At 39.1% G+C, this 20,148-nt stretch overlaps 2 protein-coding genes across 2 annotated transcripts; one reads left to right on the forward strand and one right to left on the reverse strand.

The window, feature by feature from the left end:
* Positions 1–1,901: 1,901 nt before the first annotated feature.
* Positions 1,902–6,698, reverse strand: LOC140934092 (uncharacterized). Its single transcript, XM_073383776.1, has 6 exons — positions 6,626–6,698; positions 5,999–6,102; positions 5,476–5,501; positions 4,270–4,515; positions 2,942–3,528; positions 1,902–2,191 (listed from the first exon to the last, which is right to left on the reverse strand). The coding sequence occupies exons 1-6, from the start codon at positions 6,676–6,678 to the stop codon at positions 2,089–2,091; spliced, it is 1,119 nt and encodes a 372-aa protein (XP_073239877.1). The 5' UTR covers positions 6,679–6,698; the 3' UTR covers positions 1,902–2,088.
* Positions 6,699–10,705: 4,007 nt separating this feature from the next.
* On the forward strand, positions 10,706–15,843 carry LOC140934019 (transmembrane protein 138-like). The gene is made up of 4 exons (XM_073383704.1): positions 10,706–10,867; positions 13,247–13,418; positions 14,225–14,300; positions 14,729–15,843. The coding sequence occupies exons 1-4, from the start codon at positions 10,743–10,745 to the stop codon at positions 14,836–14,838; spliced, it is 483 nt and encodes a 160-aa protein (XP_073239805.1). The 5' UTR covers positions 10,706–10,742; the 3' UTR covers positions 14,839–15,843.
* Positions 15,844–20,148: the final 4,305 nt, after the last annotated feature.

A 20,148-nucleotide genomic window follows, 5' to 3' on the forward strand; every position in this document is an offset into this window, starting at 1 on the left:
AACAAAGTTCCCAACGGATTTGAAACCATGGCTCCTCAAGTTTTGGTTGGGCATTCTAACCTCTAACTCAGAGGGAATTCCTGACTGGTGCAGGCTGTTGAGTTCAAAGGTTATGTACTCCTGATTATGTATGAAACATGTGCTCTACAGTGAGGCTAGAAAACAGTCAGTGAAAAATCAGTAAATATTTTATTCAGGAGCACCCAACGACTTTTTTCCGTAAAATGAATGTTGGAAGGAACAAATATTGCCTAGAATTTCTAAAGCTCGAGAAAGGCTGAAAATTATCGGATAACCTTTCCAGTGTCAAAGATGTCCGAAGTTTTTCTACTTACCTATATACCTACGATGCGTTTTTCACATTTTATTACCGAGCATGATATATTGTTTAAAAAAGGTTTCCATAAAATCCGGGTGTAAAGACAAAATATCCCCTAGAATCTTCCAATGAAAGTACGCGGACGGCTACCCCATGTCCTCAAACTCCCGACCGGACCCATCGGGGTAGCTAAAAGTCTCGGATGAGACGAGAAAGCCACTTAAAACTTTTCGACATGACCAAAGTTCCCCTGAGACATCCGAACAGATAAATAGTTTTTAGGGCTGCTCCAAATTAACCAAATAGGCTTCTTAAGCATAGAGAAAATCATCAGTAATACTTCTGACGTATTTGGAAACTTTCGATCGTTGGGTGCCTTTTTTTAATTGTTATTTTCTTATCCGTGATGCCACGAACCAAACTGTCGAGAAGGTGGGAAAACGAATTACGATTTCCTTCGCTGTTGCTAAAGGAAAGAATCTTGAAAATTCATTGAATTTACACAGCGAATGAATGTGGTTACTGTATTTTCTCACCCCTTCTTGTATACCAAAGACCGAGCAAAGAAATACCAGTATAAAAAAAACAACGGTGTGCCATCATAGGGTAGGCTGTGCCAGGCTCTCAGATGTTGGGCACGTAGCGAGGAAGGTGGAGGTGGCGGGAAAAATTAGGAAGGAGACTGCCATCTCTCTCCTCAGCCCCTGCGCTTTCTTCTTAACCTAAAGCCCTGGGGACGAGGTTGATTTTACTGCGCTACTGCACTACTATCTTGGAGCCTGGAACAGGCTAGTCATAAGGTTATTATTTGTGAACCAGGCCAGGTTCCTGACCAGGCTGATCTGGCTGTTTCATGTTACTTATGATTATCGTGCACCCCCCCACCCCCCCATCCCTCCCCCTCCTCCCAACTCTCTTGGCTGTGGCCAACTTGGGAACTAACCTCTCTGATTTATGCCGTCATTCTTTCTTGTCTTTTTATTGTTATATAAAAACAAGGGGTTCTCGTACACGATACAAACAATGGGTAACCCTCACTCCAGAGAGGAACCCGGATAGATCTGTAGATCAAGGAAGCCGCTTTTGAAATCTTAAAAGCTATACGATAAAGTTCAAGCTAAGTGAGAGATCGGTCATTATTTATCGCCTGGGGGGGAGGGGGGCATTTTTAGGGGGGATCACTTGATTTTAGGGCGTACTAAAGGGGAGATCAGTCGTAATTATAACTGATAACCCAGAAGGGGAAGATCGCTGAAAGCTTTGGAAGGATTCAGAGGAGGGACAACTCAAATTTACTTAGAAAATGAATACATGGGGGGGATTCGATCGTGAAAGTCATCAAAAGTTATTAGGGGGGGGATCACTTCAGTGAAGTAACATTCAAAGGGGGGATCGGCTAAATTACACCTTGTTTAGCCCAAAATCCTTCCCCCCCGCCCCAACCCCACCACCGGCGATAAATAATGACCGGTCCCTAAAGCAGAAGCTTTACAAATAGGCTTCATTTTAAGCTGTAAACTTGATATTTGAGTGTCACAAGAATATTTAACTTTATTATTTTTTGGTGACTTTTGCGTAGATCACTCCAGTAGAAAAACGTCCTTGTCCAGCATTAGTGTAAAGTTCACACTCTTAGTTCTTTTCGGGTTGCAATAAATGATTTTCTGAAACGGACAATGCAGCTTGTCAAACTCGGAAATTTTCTGCTTGAATATCTAATAGGACGTTTAATGTTTTAAGAGTACCACATAATCGCTCATTATGAAACTTCATCTTAGAGTGCATGCATGAACTCCCCAGAAGAAATGTTGCCTTCCTGTGATTGTTGAACTTCTCAGGTCAGGAATAACGTCAGAATAAATTTCATGATATCTGGTAAAACAAGAACGGGAAAAAATTAAATTTGACTCACGAGCCTGAAGTTCAAGTCATCTTCTCCACAACGTCAGATCCCAGCTCTACTGAACCAATCAAATGCGTGGAACAAAGTCATTATCATATGAAGTGGATGTTTATGAGCTGGTTGTTTTCCTGTGAGTTTAGATCCGACTGCAAGACTAGTGTTTTACAGTGAATTAATGAATACCAACAAGAAAGAATGGCCTAAGAGAGCAAATCCCCCATAAATGACCCTCTTCCCATAAAAATTGTTTGAAATCTATTCTTGGTTCTGTGTTAGATGCTGCGTAAAAATTAGACCACGCGAGTCACGGAAACAACAGTCAAAAATAACCTTTGCAGTACGCGAGCGAACTTGAAAAACACCTCAAATAATTATCATGGGGCATAGCTAGGGATTCGTTCCCTTGATATCTCTCTTGATATCAGGTTTATGTTTTCCCGCTTTTAGCACCAGCGACAAATTTACCTGCGTTTTGCCGCGCTTGGGACTGGTTAAGCGCATGTATCGCTTTACTTTCGATGTTTTGGTTGCTTGAGGTAGCATCTTTTGCACTTAATCATTTCGATTCTTTGATGTGTGTTACAGCTACAGATTCAACTCAAAGGGACAAATTTGACAAAAACGTAGCGGGGATGAAACTCCTGCAATGATTGACAACTTCAGGGGCGAAAAAGAGGGGAATTGCCCCTCAGTTTCATCTAATTTACTTGCGTCATTACCTTTTATGGGCATCAGTCTTAAAGCGTATTCCCAGCATTTCCGTCGTGCAGTGCAATTTCCTTTGTGGAGGCTCATGGGATCGCTCTCTTGTTTGTTTGCTTGGAATCAAGGGAAGCTTAACGTAATCAACTCCAGCAAGATGCTTGACTGGTAGGAGACCAACGCGAACCTGACCCAATTCGTTCAAGTTTTTATGTTCTGGATTAGAGAACCTGAGATGCTTCATTTCACCAAAATCTAAACTGCTCGAGTTATACGCAGTTAACGCAGGAATATATTTACTAGCAGTTCTAATCCAATTTTCGTATTTAGTACTTTCCAGTGAGCCACATTTTGGGCTGTTTTCTTCTGAACCTCCTTGAATGTTTTGAGTGGTTTCTTTGCTGGGCATTTGACTGATCTTCGTGAAATCCTGCGGAGCATAAGTGGGAAGTGGTATTTTGGGAAAGTTTAGCGGTGTTCTGCGCATATCGTCGAGACCAACTGGCCAAATGGGCCAGACCACTGACAAATGTGGTTGAGTTTCCACATCGTTATCTTCCAGGTTATTAGGTCGATTCTTAGGAAGTCCTTTTTTGAGGTTTCCCTGCCACAGAAAAAAAAATGTGATATTTTTGTATCATTTTTCCTCTTTTAGAAAAAGCAAGAAATCAAACTTACTACTAACAGAAGGTAATGTTTTAGGTATTACGATCTCACACAGTCACACCTCATGGCTCATGATGATCAGATTTTTTTCAAAGTTTTTCTCATAGGCTTTCCTTATAATATTTATCTGCCCACTACACAGTGAAATTGGCCGGTTCATGGAGACCACTATAAGCCTAGTACTGTATTTATAATTCAGGCGAGTTAGTCCAGGACGAAGCCAACTTTGACTCAAAAGGTTTGTGTGGCCACTTCCCCGGAAGAGTGTACCAAATGATACCAAGAGACAAGTGACGATTCTCATTACATTTGGTTCGCTATAACCTCTATTTATGTCTTCCCTTGGTTTTATAAATCCCGATCACCTGGAATATTTTCAGCTCTGCGAGGCGGACCGGCACCTCCGCATCGAGATCTCAACTGCGCAGGGCTGGCTCGGCCGATTGTCGCTTAATCGATCGCGAAGTTGTCATTTTTGTGGCGTTTGAGAGACGCACCTATGGCCACCCTGGCTCAAGAAAAGGTCCTAAAAAAATGTATTGAAGTTGTTTTTCTGAGGGAAACTTTCTCCGAACTTATACAAAACTAGGGACACAGCCGTCGATTATGAATGAAATTCTTACCCGTAATCTAACTATTTGTAAAAGAAGCTATTGGATGACAACCAGTTACAGCTTACCTCGACCTGCTCCTCTTCATTTTCAGTTTTTCCTACGATCTCTTCTTGATCTTTCACTTCCCAATCTTCCACTTCAATTAAACTAGTGTTTTCTTTGTTACGAATACTAACTACGTTGTCTTCACACGCCTCCCCACTTTGATTCGGGCTGTGCTTATTATCCTTTATTGCTTCCTGGTACACTGAAGTGCTGTAGATTGAGTATGACAGTTTCTCCAATGCGTCCTCAGTTGAAGGGAGAAGTTGCTAAGGAAAAGCATACACGAAATCAGTGGCATCCTGATCAGGCAGACCAGGTAATAAAAGTTTCACAAATTAAATCACTATTGAAGTGGTTTTCGGAAAAAAGGACACTTTCAATATGACTTTTCTTTTGACTTAAAGGTACTGCGTCACACTAGTTTAGCCTAATTTGTTTCATTTCAAGGCTAAGTATATTCTGGAAACTACTCAGTTCTAAAACGACACAATCACAGCTTTATGACAAAAAAATGAGTCTTCTAAGCTTTATAATACAATGAAACTAGCAACAGAGATAATCTGAACAACTTCTGGGCCGCTGAACAGTTTTAAAAAACAGCTAAAATCCGTTTAAACCTTCTTGAGTTTTGCCCGTCTGTCTTTTCTTTTGTATTGGTGTAGTGGTAAAGTGCCTCTTCCCATGATTTAACTTGTTCTTTTTATCACTCACGTACTTAATTTGGTAAACAGTTGCTCAAGTCAAATTTGGCTGAATTGCGTACGTGATATCGCACGTGGAGCTTACCCCTCTCTTCATCTTGTTCAGTACCTTCAATTCTAACCTCCCTTTTCCCTTCCCTTTCAACTGCTCGATCCTCTCCCTCTCTTGGCTTTCCGCATAAACCCTGCTCCGCCGTACTCTTCTCCCCAAAGATGCCGCTAGTTTTACGTACTCATCTTTACAGCTACAATCTACATTTGAATTTTTTCCTCTAACCCTAATTTTTAAGTTGATTTCAAAAACTATTCTAATGGATGCAAACATGCTACTTGCTGCTGAATCGCAATAAGATTCTTTTATCTTGCCTAGACTACGAGCAGTCTTTTATTTTCGTTGCAAAGTTACAACACGAGCAACTCACGCACGCAATAAACGGGGGCGTAGTCAGCAATCGCGCTGACTGGGATAAGAACTATAGACGGATTTTTAGAGAAAAGTCGACCTGCAAATAGTCCACAGCTTACCTGTTTGAGTTTCCGTTGAGAGGAAACTGAAGAGAAAAAAAGGAAAGAAACTTGAGTCATCTCCCTACTCATTCCATTTACCGATTTTGGCCTCCTCTATATAGACAGCGCTTAAAGTGTTCAAAAGTTGCTATTTTATTTTGAAAGTTGCCGAATAGTTGCTATTTTTTTTACTTGTTTGCACTTGATGTTGGTTTTATTGCGGTTCTTTCTCTAGCTATTTGAGCTTTTTCGGTGGTAGCGAGATTTGCCGCCAGCCTTAATTTTAGCTTCCTCAATAGGCCGATAGGCCTTCATCAATGACAGTGTTGTCCGCCATCTTGAAAAACGTTTCGTGTGATACCGCGGACCTCGTGGACGGGCGTGCAACACCAAGCTGGCATTGGTAATTGCGAAAAAAGTAAAAAATAATTTTAAAAATGATAAAAAAAAATAAAAAGTTGGCAAGAATTTTAAAAGTTGCCGAAAATCACAAAGTTTGACGAAAAGTTGCCGGGCAACTTGTTGCTAAACTTACTTATACCATCAAATTTGGTGCGCTCTGGGTCGAATCTAGGGAAAACGTCACACCGACAGATGTGCGAGGTGTAGGCATGTCCAGGCCATGGTTCATCTAATTTCTCGTGTCTAGAGCGAAGCAAAATAGCTATATTAATATAGACTGCCATCAGTCATGATTGTGGGGTGGTAGCAAACCCAGTTCTTTCGGCTCCTTCGCTTTCTTCGGTTGGGCCGAATCGAGTCCTGCCCGTGTAGTTTTCCCACCTAACTGACTGAAACAAGATTGCTTTTAGCATTCTGTGTTAATAAATCGAGACATTTTTCTTTTAGATAAACTTTCGTTTGAATTACAGTTTTTAATATTGGGTTTTATTTTTCACTGTTTTGTTTTCTTGATTTCTCACCCAGTTTTCCTGATTTCATGTGAGTATTTTGTATGATCCTTTTTAGCTTACATCAACCACATAAAATGAAATTAAAACTCCTTTCTCACTTTACGAATAGCATGTCAGAGACATTTCAGAGCCATTTCAGAGCCCAAAACTATCTTCAGCTCATTCATATTCAATAAGATATTGCTTTTTAATCTTTTCTTGCCAAGGCCACCGTTGCTACACAATGCCGGCCCATTGGCATATCAGGAACTTACTCTGTATCCAGTGGTGCCGGTAACCTGCAAAAAGACGGGAAAGGTATTGTCATTCAAATTGAAGTCACAATGATGCCGTTATTTATCTATGTCATCAGAAAAGGCCCCACGTTTAATGCAGGCATTAGGATGGTTATTTACGTTAACGAAAAGAAGACAGGATTAGCAAGAGGTTTTCAACTAAAACAGAAAAACACATCTCTTCAGATTTCTTCAAACTATACAAAAGCGGCTGAAAGGTAGCCGCTCTTTTAAAATCAAGCTCCATTTAATTTGTCCAGGCAGATGATGTCGACTTCATTCAGTGTGAACAAGTGACATTGAACGATTGATATGTAGATTGAGCGTGCTTTCTCCCTGTGCAAAGGAATTCGGATTGCGGAAATCGGAATCCGGAAAATTTTTGGTTGAGGAATCGGGAATCCGGAAATTTGTGCTTGTAGAATCCAGAATCCTGGGCTTTGGAATCCGGAATACAGCTCAAGGAATCCGGAATCCCAATAACGATTGTAATCCGGAATCCAAGGTCCAGTGATAAAGAATCCCGAATACAGCACCTGGAAGCCGGAATCCATGGTGTGGAATTCAGAATCCAAGACTGACTTGGATTCCCTTCTAGGGGCGAGTACAAGTTGTATACTGAATATCTACCCACATGTTTGACGAGATGGGATGATTGCCTGTCCAATATAATTTTAAGACGTTGGTATATATCAGTGTTTCGTCCAAAAGGAGAAAATGTACTGTTACACTTACAACTGATCGTTTATCCTGCAGCCGCTGAGAGACAGTGATGTTACAGCATAAGGTTGGCTACAAGCATTACTAAAAAGGAGAAAAGCCAAATAAAATTGATCACATAGCAACACACGTCTTCAGTTCGCTGTGGTATGCGCTTGTTCATTAAAGGAGTTCTGTGCTACGGCTGTCTAGTTTATTTTGTTGATTGTGCCAGTTACGCGTCGTTATTCGCTATGGAACGTGATAAATTTACTTGTGAACGAAAACAACAGCTTTGTTTCAAACAGATACGTCTCCCAAGCTGTGAGTCTAAAATACAGGTCATTTTTCCTGCACGGGTCAGAGTACAGGTCACCACGATACAGATAAATGAACAGTTTTAAATGTGTCTCCAAGCCCTAATCTCTTAACAAAATGCTCAATTAGATCGAGGAGAATCCGTGTGGCTTGGTAATTTATCGATGGAGCAATGACCTGTACTCTTACCTGTGGAATGTGACCTGTACTTTAGACCCGGCTTCTCCCAAGCATCATTTCAAACATTACAAATTAAACAACAGGCAGTTTTAGGCTAACATGTTTTCAAAAACCATTTGCAATCCGTTTTAATCTTCTTCAGGATTGTCCATCCGTGCTTTCTTTTGCAGTTCCTGTGTTATTTACACCTTCTTTTGACCTTTTTAGCAGTGGTTTCACTCAATTTTTAGCAGTTCCTATTGTTAGGATTTTGAAAAATTTCGTGGCACACGTCCTTTAAGCATGCGCACAGCCGTCCGTGAACAGCTGCTTCGGCCTCATTCTGGACCCCATGCAGAGCTCTTCTCTACTGCGCATCAGATTTACGCGGAGTCCAGTGCGCGACTTCTGGGCTCAAGACTGATTCGGTCTTATTAGGTCGAAACAATTCGCGGTCATCGTTGCTTAGGAACGCTGTACAACGTTCTTTAAGCGACAGGTCCTCCTTAGGTCCTCCTTGTCCTTAGGTGTGTTAGATTGTAAATATTTTTTTTTTCATTTTTTAAATAATATTCATTAACTGTGGATTTAAGGCCAAAGTTAATTGAATCATTTACCCAATTCTCGAGGCCAGGTCCCTCATCTTTTAGCGTCAGTGTGATATCTGGGAACGAGATTACTTTTTGGAATGTGAATAATGAAACAAAAAACTAACATATTTCACTTACTAGTTATTCAGGCCACTGGAGTAATGCCTGTGAGTGCGACTTTTTACGATGTCTTTTACGACAGCAGGGGCCTGGGATAAGACCGGAAGTCTCCCTATGCCTCCATATTTGGTTTCCTCTGTCCCCCAACTTGTTGCTCTATTTGGCCTTCGAAAAACCCTATAAGAGCAAAAGACCATCAGAGATGTATTTTACATGACGTGATTGGACACCTTAAAAGGAAAATGGATAAATTTTGCCTTGAACCGGGTTACAAATAAATTGCATTGAACCTATCCGATGACTATCTAGCGTGAGTATTAGTCGTTTGGGATCATTATACGTTTCTGGGAAACTACTTACCTAAGCCAACATGCCCCACCCCTAAGCCAACATGCTCACTTCGTGAACGCTTTAAAGACCTGCAAAAAACAATCCACTCCACCCAACGCCACATGTACAGCGGCAGTCCCTTCCCACTTAAATCAACCGGGCCACTCGATCGCAGTCATGGAACTTATTCCGCTGGAATTACAACCCACTCTCAGCATGTCACGCCGTAAGGCAAGAGAAGCGTACCTCATATATAGAGGCAAAACCCTGTCACCAGACGGTCTCAACCGAAGGAATGAACATTGAACTGTTTCTATTTCTATTTTTATTGTATAATCATTTACCTGTATATTATTCTACCTAGTATTTATAATTGTAGTTAATCATTAACCACTTATGCCATATTTCTTTGCAATGATTTAAAGTCCATTGTATTGAGTAACTTTAAAATGCATAAACGGGAGCTTCGCTTTTAGCTCTTTCTAGATCTATATATTAACATTCACTCTACGCGCGAACAATTTTAACAAATTACAACCTGTAGGGGGGAAACATCCAAAAGCGCCTACGCGCTATACTAGGGATGCTCCCGATATAATAAAAAAATAGCTATATTACAAAGAAGAGTAAAATTAAATAAATAAATATTGAATAAAATATTCCACTAAAACAGTTCTAAACTATACAATTACTGCTTCTCTCTCAGAAAAGAGGAAACCCTATTCTTGGAAATAGACTTACTCAGTTTTAGCCTCCCTGACGTATTAGGTAGGCTACACATTCATTGACAATTCTATTAACAGTCGGAAGGTTATTGCGAAGTATGAAAAAAAATCATTCAAGTAAACTACGGATAAAGCAGGCAAATTCAGATGTGATCCTCGTTATTCGGTTTTTTTTCCAATTGATCATGGTCAGTTAAGGAGTAAGTAACAAAATCATGCGCACTCGTTTGCGCGTTCGATCGAATGCATTTAGGATTTCCACGACATTCCGGACTATAATTAACTTACCCCAAAGAAGAAAAAGTAATTCTTCTATGTACTCCTGGGGTGAGGAGATCTGAAGACAGAAAAGTCGGCGAAATTTGTACTTCGCCGCCTCCTGGATTATAACACGGCATGTTCTATGCGTAATTAATTACAAATTATTTTATGATGACATCACAAATGTGTTGATCTATAGATACCCTCGGAGATATCCACACTAACGTAACAAGACAAACGAACTTTCAACATAATGATGTAATTCAATTTTCCATTTCAGTGTCCGTGTGTCCATTTTTGCACGAGCAAGAGAACTGTTGCTGCTTATAATATGCTAAAAACAAATGCCTGACTCAAAAGCGGTCATTATGAGTGACTGAGTTTGACTGTGTTCAAACTTGCCAGTTGGTTCGAGTACAAGGCAGCTTTTTTAAGCGCGAACGGAAGTCAAAGTTTTCCTTGTGATCTTACAATTTTAATTTGTAATTTCATTTTCTAAATTGCCATGACTTAGAAGTCCCGAATCGCTACTACTTAAAGTAACTTAAAGTGAAGGTTTTATTCAAAGGGCAAAACTGGTCTTTGAGAAAGTGTAAATGCCGAGACTAGAGATGCGTTCGAATAACTTGATTTTCTGACTGACGAGGCTCGAAGCTAAGGGCGAAATATCTTGGTTTATTTTTAAACCGAAATTACAGCATTCTTAGCACGCTGTAAGAGAGTTTTGCATCTTGCATGCTGTCCCTCGCGCGGGTCAATTTTCAATCAGGCGCTGAGTCCCTCGTTCCCAGTTCACGATGAGTAGAGGACACAAGACGATTGTCAGCGGCTTTCTTTCATTTGTAGAAAATATTATTTGTTGCATTTGTTGATAACAAACATGGTTGACACAGGATGAAAGTTTCACGGTTTTGCTTTGTAGTTTATCTCCAGCTCTTGTTCCTGTTTGTGGATTTGTTCATCAATTCCTTTGGAGAACTCTTCCGTACGGCTGATGTCGTTCTCCTCGTGTTGTACATGTAAGTAATTTAAATCCAGTGCCTTTGAATTTTTTTTGTCCTTGGGTGTTAACGCGCGGGCATTTCCGATGAGGAACGTGTTTTCACTCTCGGGTCGATAATCGTTCTTAAGTGATTAGAATCGTCACTTTTGTCTGAAAGAAGTCAAAAGATCGCCTGGTTTATTCTTGAGCTCGTGTGGTTGCCATTCAAACCACAACGATTTGCTAAGCACGCCGATGTTTGACTTGTTAGGATAACAGCGCCAACTTTGAAATCTTTATCATGATCAATTCTTCGCACGCGTATTGATTTCATTATCTTTTTACAGTATTCATTCGTAAGTATTCCCTTCTTTATTTTAGGTTTTCCCTCCATATCTTGTCGAACTGACAGGATGATTAATGTAGGAAAATATATGAAAATTTCAACTTTTTTTAAATATTCCTCATACAGCTGTAGATACATTATATTGCAGTTCAGAGAGAGGTAATTTACAATTATCCCAGCTGGCGACGATTCCTCGGCACACGTCTTTGCTTTTATACCTTTCCTCGATTTGTTTTCTTTAAGTGAATGCTATTCTCTATGCTTAAATAAAAGGATTAAACAGATTTTCCTGACCAGAACGTGCAAAAATTTATACATCCCCTAAATTCTAATCTTTGTTTAATTCTTTTTTGGCATACAAACAAAAGATAAATTTCACTACTCTGTATACACATGTATCAGTAACTTGCTGGCCTTGTCTATCCCAATTTACGCAGCAAATTGGCTTTCCTTGCAAATATGCAATCTTCTTCGACTTTAAAGGATGACAGCATTTATTCTTTTAAAATCAATATTATTTTTTGAGCTGTAGGTGTACAGGTTCCTAATCGAATACTGGTAAAAAGGCTACAATATTATAGTCAACTCTGGCTAAGACAGATTCTGTTGGGACCAGCAAGAAGTGTTACATGGAAGGAAAAACGAACAAAACCATGTCTTTTAAAGTATTAATTGGCATTTATTCATTCTGGTTTGACTTTGAAAGCATGCACAGATTTTACTTTGTAAATCCCTTAGGATTAAGCCTCATCATAAGGTTTTTCCTAAGTCTCCATTTATGGCCTTATATAGTGAAGATTTTCATGGTGATAATCCCTTTAGCCTTAGACAATTTTGTTTTGCTGTTTTTGTTCTGTTCATTAACAATTGTATTAGAATAAAGTAATCTTTTGAATTAGACAATTTAATGCTACATGAATGTAATTTCACGACTTGAACATCCATACCCTGCATTTCTCTGTTGGAGTATTTGATGCCACAATGCATCTAAGCTGATTATATGGCTTTAGCTTAAGCACCTAAATTTGTTCTGGGATCAGGTATTCCATCAGGTATTGGGAGTCACAAAATCTAAAATACAGCGATCAGGTTTTGATCTCCCAGAGTTTGCATACAGTGTACTATAGTACGGTCTACTAGTTATCTTCATTACTCTATAAAAATCTAAATTGCCTACATACAGCTGTAAGCAGCCTTTGCCTACATTTTAGATCCTACATGTAGGTTTCAACCTTCCTTTCACGTTTCTTTGTCTAGATCTCCATCCAAACAGGCAGTCCTTTATCTTCTTTGTTGCATAGATATTTGTACTCAGACTGTTCAATATGACCGTTGCAGTATTTTGGAGCACACATTATAATTTTGTAAATCAAGGGATATTGTCACTGATAAAATTACAGCAGGTTATCTTTTTTTCATATTAAATTTTGATATACCAAAAGTGAAAATTTTTATACTTTATTGTTATGTAAGTCTTGATTAAAAAAGTTCCAGTCTAAAAATTCTTATTATTTTTTGTTTGTCACAGTTCTAAAACTGGTTATTATCAGCAAGTTTAATCAAAGCTGCCCTGCAACATATCTGTATTCATAATTAAGCAGCTTCACATAATTTTACAGTGTGCACTGCATGTATATAGCTGCAAGATTAATCATCCATAAAAGCTGCACCTGCTGGAAGCCCTTGATCATCATATTTCATTACCAGCTGTTTGAGTTTTTGATTTGTTACAATGCACACAGTATGTAAATCATCTCCCCCCTAAATTCTGTGAAAAAAAAAAAAAAAATTACGTTGTTCCTGTACATGGTGGTATGTACTGTGGCTCTTGAGTACATTGTAACTTTCTAATTGTTTTGATAACTTTAAGTTTCTTTCCTTTACCAAATGAATGTAAAGTTTTAATTATTAAGTGTGACACCCATGGCATTCATACAGTCAGTTTAAATGATGACACATTGCTGAAAGCTCTTGTTGATCATTCTTTTGCATGTACTTGCAAGAGAATGTTCACCGTTTTTTGTTTTCCCGTTTTTTATTGATGATATTTCTAAATTTCTTTGTTGACAGAATACAAGACCTGTGCATTATCTTTGCTATCATTGTGGTATTTCTGGTGTTTTTTAACACCTACATATTTCAAGCTGGATTGGTGTCTCTTCTAATAAGGAAGTTCAAGACCACCATAATAATCTCAATATTATACTTAGCACTATCAGTAGGACTTCATGTATGGACAATGGTAAGTGCCCCCTGATCTGGGTTTGAATTAAATGAAAAAATAACATACAAGTTTTTACCAATTATGTTCTAAAACATACATATACAAATTTTGTATATGTGTGAAATATAGGCTTGCAATTCTTTTGTAATAATATGCCTGTTTCAGGCTCCAAGAGAGCGAGGAAAGCAGATCGAGAAAAGTCTCGGAAAAACAACGTGGGGGCTGGGGAGAGATGGAGTATTGGAGCCTGTAAGGCTGTAAGCATTGTTTTTAATACCTCATTCTGGTATACCAACCTCCTGGTATACCCTATGATTGGTCAATTGTGACAGTTTACTTAAACACTAATCATTAATCATTTGGTTTTGCGCACACAGAGTCTAACAAACATTTTGAGCATATGAAACCCTCCTTTACTGCACCTGTGACATTTTGAAATGGTCACAGGAAGTGGGTTTGGAAGTTGGCGGATTGAGGCATTTGAAAAGATGCTTACCGGCTCTTAAGTTCTCTCTTCCCACCATTTTTTGCTCATTCGCTATTTCACTGCTTGCTCACTTTTTCACTCGTCTGCCCTGACAGAGAGACTGGCACAGGCTATTTGTATTCAAAGTTTCAAACAAAAAATGCTCAATTTTTACACATCACTGAATTTGGAACATACAGTAAATAAAGTTTTAATAATTCAATAGTTTTTATCATCATCAATGAATAACTGGTAAATGGTTGTTTGTTACCTCAAGACTCCTGCTTTATTTTTCAGCCTTGATTTTCATGCATTTACAATGTACATGTACTTGTTCAATAAATTATTTTCATTTTAGACATTAAAGTGGGGTGCACCTCGGAGGTTTATCTGGAGTGAAGCATTTCAAACCCTTTTTGTTTTTCAAAGAGTTGGTGAGTGAAATTTGTTGTACTGTAATTTATAATACATAGTTTTCTTGTTTTATTTGAGTCGTCACCGAACAAAAATGCTTTCAGTGGTGCTCAAAGGTATTATTTTTGTGTGGAGGGGACTATTCTTTGTGTGAAAATGTAATTCTTCTGTACTCAAAGCTCAACATTTTTCAGAGTTGCCTTTTGGCAAACTAAAATGAAAACCTGAAAAAGAGAATTTGGTGGTAAGAATTAAAAAACACTATGTGCAATAGTACATCAATGGTATTAAAAATGGTGCCCATATCACAATAATAATGAATTTGAAGAGAGACAAACAACCAGGGTAAGAGAGACAAATTTATAAAGAAAATGGAGCAATATTGCATAGTATTTTGTGCAGATATCTCTCTAGCCAGTTCTCACTTCTATGACTTTTACTCTTTTAGGAGCCGTGTTGTATTACTACTTCTACAAAAGAACAGCCCTACGATTAGGTGATCCAAGGTTCTACAAGGACTCTCAATGGCTGCGCGAGGAATTTGCAAGGACTCATTGAATTTTTTCTTCTCTTGGTTATTAGTTTTATTTTACCAGGTATATGTTATTGTTCATTATATCAACACCTGCTAAAGAATCTGTATGAAATATTTGAAGCAAACTTACGTACGGTCATGTGGGACTACACTAAGCTGACTGAAGTTGGAACTTCAGAGTACATGTATATCTATCACCATTCATGAGAGAAGATGGGATTTGTTACTCCCTACGTGCACGACTTATGTGAGTGATTTTCACTTGAATGGTATTAAGGCAAGTCCATCCTTCAGCCAGTAACAACAATGGGTGCTCAAATTTTAATAAGCCAATGAGACCTCAAGGTTTGTGGCCAACTTACAATAAAGCATGGGAAAACAGTAGCAAGTAGAGGTATGGCTTTTATTCAGGGCCTTGGGATTGCAACTCTACACTGTAGAAGTCTAATTGTTGCCAGGTATTCATATAGTGGAGAGTGGCTTGAAATGGAGAGTGGAGAGAGAAAGAGACCCTCACTGACTTTTCCTGCTCACTTCTCTTTGAACTGCCTCCATTATTGCCACTTTCTGAACACCTAGAACAGGCTGTAGGCCACACTGCAACCTGTTCCAGGCTCTAAGATAATAGGGACATTGTGAAAATAAAACAAGCAAAGCGAAAATAAGATGCTTGCAATCTGGGGAAGGGGGCGGTGGCACCCTCTCTCTCCCCAGCCCCCACGCATTTTTCATCACTTTTTTCTGCATGACGGCACACCCCTCCGCGCTAGTATCTTGGAGCTTGGAAAAGGCTATCAGCCACACTGCCTCATGGGCAAATTGGGTGGACAAGGCATTTCCTAATTGAAACTGGATGCACAATAGTTTTGAGTGATACTATATATTGAAATTATGTAAAACCAAGCCTTCTTCTTGTCTCGCATGCATGTATATTCAAAATTGCATGGGTCATTGCCTAAACAGATGTTTAATAGGGTTAAGTGGCCATTCACTGAATTATTTATACACAATAAAAGTTCCAGCAAGAATTAATTTTATCCTGTTTTATTCCGCAAATATGCATAAATTTGCATATTTGTTTTATTAATGTATAAATTAACTGTCGCCAACGAGAAAAATGTATCATAGTTTATACAAAGCTAAGCTTCAGGAACTTGTTATCCTAGTGGAAAAACATTTTTAGTCACCTTTACTGCTGTATTTGAATGTGAGAACAACTTCCGAGGCAACACTGTACATTTTGATCTGAACGCTATTAATATGTTTCATTCTTGTTAATCGAGGCTGCCGCAGCTATGGGAAAGGCAGGGCAGAAAATCATTTTCAAGGCCTAGGCTGTCACAGGGGTTTGTGTGGATTGTAGAAAAATAACATTTTTATCCGTAAGACTGTACTTCGAAATTGAAGAAAGTAAGTTTTGGGGAGTGCATTGGACTCTGAAGAAAATGTGAAATGACTGTGTAGACGTTAGGGAATTATTTTCAATTCAGTCTGTAAAAATCCTGGTTTACTTGTGTTCTATATTCAAATTTAGCCCTTTTTGGACTTAAGCAGTTTTATACTTTTGTACATAATACTTTCTCTTTCGTTCAACTATGAATAAATGTTAGCGTTTTGAAATGTTCCAACAAGACTGATGGCGCGTGAATGTGGTTGAACTACATGTTGTTATCCTGAATGGCCTTTGTACTCTCCCTCGAGCTCAGTAATGGTAAAAACCTTGAGTTCTAATAGGGTGCCAGACATGACATGTTTTGCCGCCAAACATTTGAAGTTTGACAGCCGTTGAAGCAAACTGTCACGCCAATGGTAAGTTGTATGTATGTTTTTGATCGGCGCGTTGCGCTCATATTTCATTTCTCTCAACTTTCAGGCATATTTGTCGCTTAGAAACAACACACTTGCCTCCAGAAATTATTCTTAACGTCTAAAATTCTTGTAAAGAATATTTTGTCGAGTGAAAACAAATCAAGTCGACAAAAGCTGCCTACTCCAAACATCGAATGTCTGCCGGCAAAACATGTCATGTTTGCACCCAATTAGAACGTTTTTTCCTCGCGTGTACACGCTTAGATGCAACTGACGGTAAGTACGAAACGTTTGACAAAGAAAGAGGCGGGAAAGGGGGAATTCATCTTTTACCCAGGTCTGCCTTCTTTCCGAGACCTGGAAACGAGGTTGATTGGGACTGATTAGGGCCTTGTCCACACGTATCCGGATTTTCTAAAATGGAGGTTTTTTCTCCGTTTTCAAAACAACTAGGCCTCCACAGGTAGCGTATTCGAATCGTTTTTGCCTGTCCACTCGAAAACGCTAAAACAATGGAAATACGAAAGGATCCCTTACAGGACATGCGCTGTATGATGTATGACAACCGGCGTTTTAAAAAAAACTCCACTCTGTGAACCGTTTTCGAAAAGGTGCGTTTTGGTGCCCGAAAACGCCGTTTACGTGTTTACAGAAGGCATAAAACAAACCTATGCAGATACGTGTGGAAGGGCCTAACCAACCTCCTTCCCAGGGTTCTCTCCTAGGAGAGAGAACCTGGGAACGAGGTTGGGGCCTTACTTGCCTGATATCAGTAGTGACGTAAAAATTACGTCACAGATCTTTCTTGCAGTATGAACAACATACTTCTGCCTGCATGGGGTCAAGTTAAGTAAAGTTGTCCCTTTGTTTCTGAAGTAACTTGTTTTTTTGTGGAAGCAGAAATGAAGACTTTTCAGGTACAATCAAGAATCCAGCTGTACTCAAAGTCATAAACAGGCACAGCGCGTATCTAATTGACAATTGATGACACTTAAACTTCCGCTGAAACAAAAATTTATTTTCTATTTACCCAATGAGAAAGAGTTCTCTTACTGATAATTTGTAATTAAAGAAAAAGTAGTGGGTGATTTATACTCAAACTTCAATCTCAAAAGCCACCGTTCCGTCAATATGTACTCACAGTCAAGGCCAATAAAATTAAAAACAGTCATATATCTTTCCTATCACGACCTGCGTCGTTTCAAAAACGAATTGGTGAAAAAAAATTCCCAGAAAGTTCTAAATTGGCCAAGCAGACGGAAGACTTGAAACGGAGGATGGTGATTTCCAAAAAATGATATAGTAATAAATTAGCCGCGAAAGGCTTCGTCTGTTGTAGAGACGGATAAAAACTGAGAAGATTCAAAATTCATTTTAGGTAAGCAATCTGCTGTTTTTTTCTTAAGTGTAACTTTCTATATACAGCACAGTAAATTTTAAAAGAAAAACAACTTTCTTTGAAACTAGTTTGTTTTAATTGCATTTATTTCCTTCTATTGCAATGGCGGCGTAGAAAGTAAATTTTCTTGGTAAAGAGGATTTTAAAATGGCGGATTAGTTTGTCAGCAGGGTTACGCAAAACTCGTGCTTATGACTTTTGCCAGGATGTGAAATAGTGATTCAGATGATTGAAATACATAAAAATTAAAAACAAAAAGAGTTTTTTTTGTCAAACATAGATAAGTCGCGCGCGGAAGATACCCCTGAGACGTCAAGCAGAGAGCAGGGCATGTATATATTGACTCTCGTCCTGTACCTCTTCCAACAGCGTTTAAAGTGCAAATTAAACAGCTTTTTAAATTTGGCCGAAAAACAAAGAGAGGTGCTTTGTAGTTTTTAATCAGTTCTTGTCAATAGCCACCTCAATTTTGTCAACATCACGAAACTGCAAAATGCAAGAGAACATTGCTTTGCAATGTTTAAATGAATTCCACTGACTTATGATTTAGTCTCAGACTGAGTACCGGCTCTGTTAAGTGTGAAGTCTCACATTTATAGACTTCTCCTATGATGGAATGATCACTCTTGAGGATTTCTCTTAGAACCACCAAAAAGGTTCGCCTTTGCTTAAAATATGTCCTTGAGACATTAGGAACGTTTAAGTCAGTAATTACGAAAAAAATACCACTAGCTCTGATAACACGTACGTACATCGCATCCTTTTCTGCCGTATACGTACAGGTTTTGTCGCACATTTTCACAGAGGCGAGAGACTTGCGCTTGAGCTAAGAGTTTCTGGAAAAGAATTTAAAAATTTCAACGAAATTAAGATGTCCAGAAAACCAAAAAACGAGAAACTGTTACCGGAAATCAAACGAACCTAACATACGTTGTAATATATAGGGTCTTGTCTGTACATCGGGTTTCGTGATCGAGTCGAGTGTAGCTAACAAACTGGTTATCGAGACGCACAGCTCTTCAAAAAAGCACAGCTGATTTTTTATGAGAAATAATAAAGCAAACCGCTGTATTGGAAATCTGTTTCGTCTGTTTTTCGTGCCTGCGTGGTAGTGTTGAATTTTGCGAACAATAGTGAAAATCAAGTGAAACTGTTTTAGCTGTTTTTCGTGTATCTTACATTTCTTGACGCACTGAGATTGTGCCAAGTTGGCATGTTTATTTTACATTATACCTTTAGCAACCTTGACTTAGCTGACCATGCCACCGATCTATACAGGTGGTCACCGAGCCAAGAGTTATCAGTGTGAGTGTTGATGATAAGAATTAGGTTTTGAGACAACCACCTTTCTTACTGAACAGTGTTATCTACTTTAGCCAATCAGGTTTTTCACCTGCTCTGGCGAAGACATTTTGTAGCATAGAAAATTCCAAGACTTCAGAGCAAACTGTCTGAGAGCAATGCCATGCAACGCGTCACAACATCAACCCACGTACTTTTAAAGTATTATCGGAAGAAAATAAAACCATCAAGCGCCGAGCGAGTCAATCCTTCTCTGAAAGGGGACGAGGGACTGGACTGCCAGCCTTAATTCTCCCTTGGGAATACGTAACAACCAGGTATCGCTTATAAAGTTCGAGCGATTCGGACGAAATTCAATTCTGTCTCAAATTTTGCTCTGAGTCGTGCTTGGGATTTTCTATACTAAAAGATTCATTTTCTATATAAGGGGCATTTGACTCTACTTAATAGAGTTAAAACCAGAAGGTCACACCTTCTAAAGACAGCTTAGCTGTTGCCTTAGTTCTTAGCGCACACATCTCTCGCAAAGCTTGTGATTAAGACACCTGGTAAGAGAACAATAGAGGTACTAAATCCATTCCCTTCACTGTCCTGTGTCGGTTGTGTACGACGTCCTCCCATGCCTTCTCGGTCAATGCATTTCTGTGACCTATCCGATACGCAAACGGCCGGGATGGAAAAAAATTCTCAGTTGGACCACGTGACCCGAATTAATGATGCCTCCGACTAGCCAACTGAATCCAGAGAACTGGGCTCCCGCTTTCTTCTTTAGTCCTTCTAGCGAAACGTCTAATAACATGGAAACATTAATTTCTGTGGTGAC

This window comes from Porites lutea, chromosome 4 (assembly GCF_958299795.1).
Source record: "Porites lutea chromosome 4, jaPorLute2.1, whole genome shotgun sequence".
In the NCBI taxonomy this organism is placed as follows: Eukaryota; Metazoa; Cnidaria; class Anthozoa; order Scleractinia; family Poritidae; genus Porites; species Porites lutea.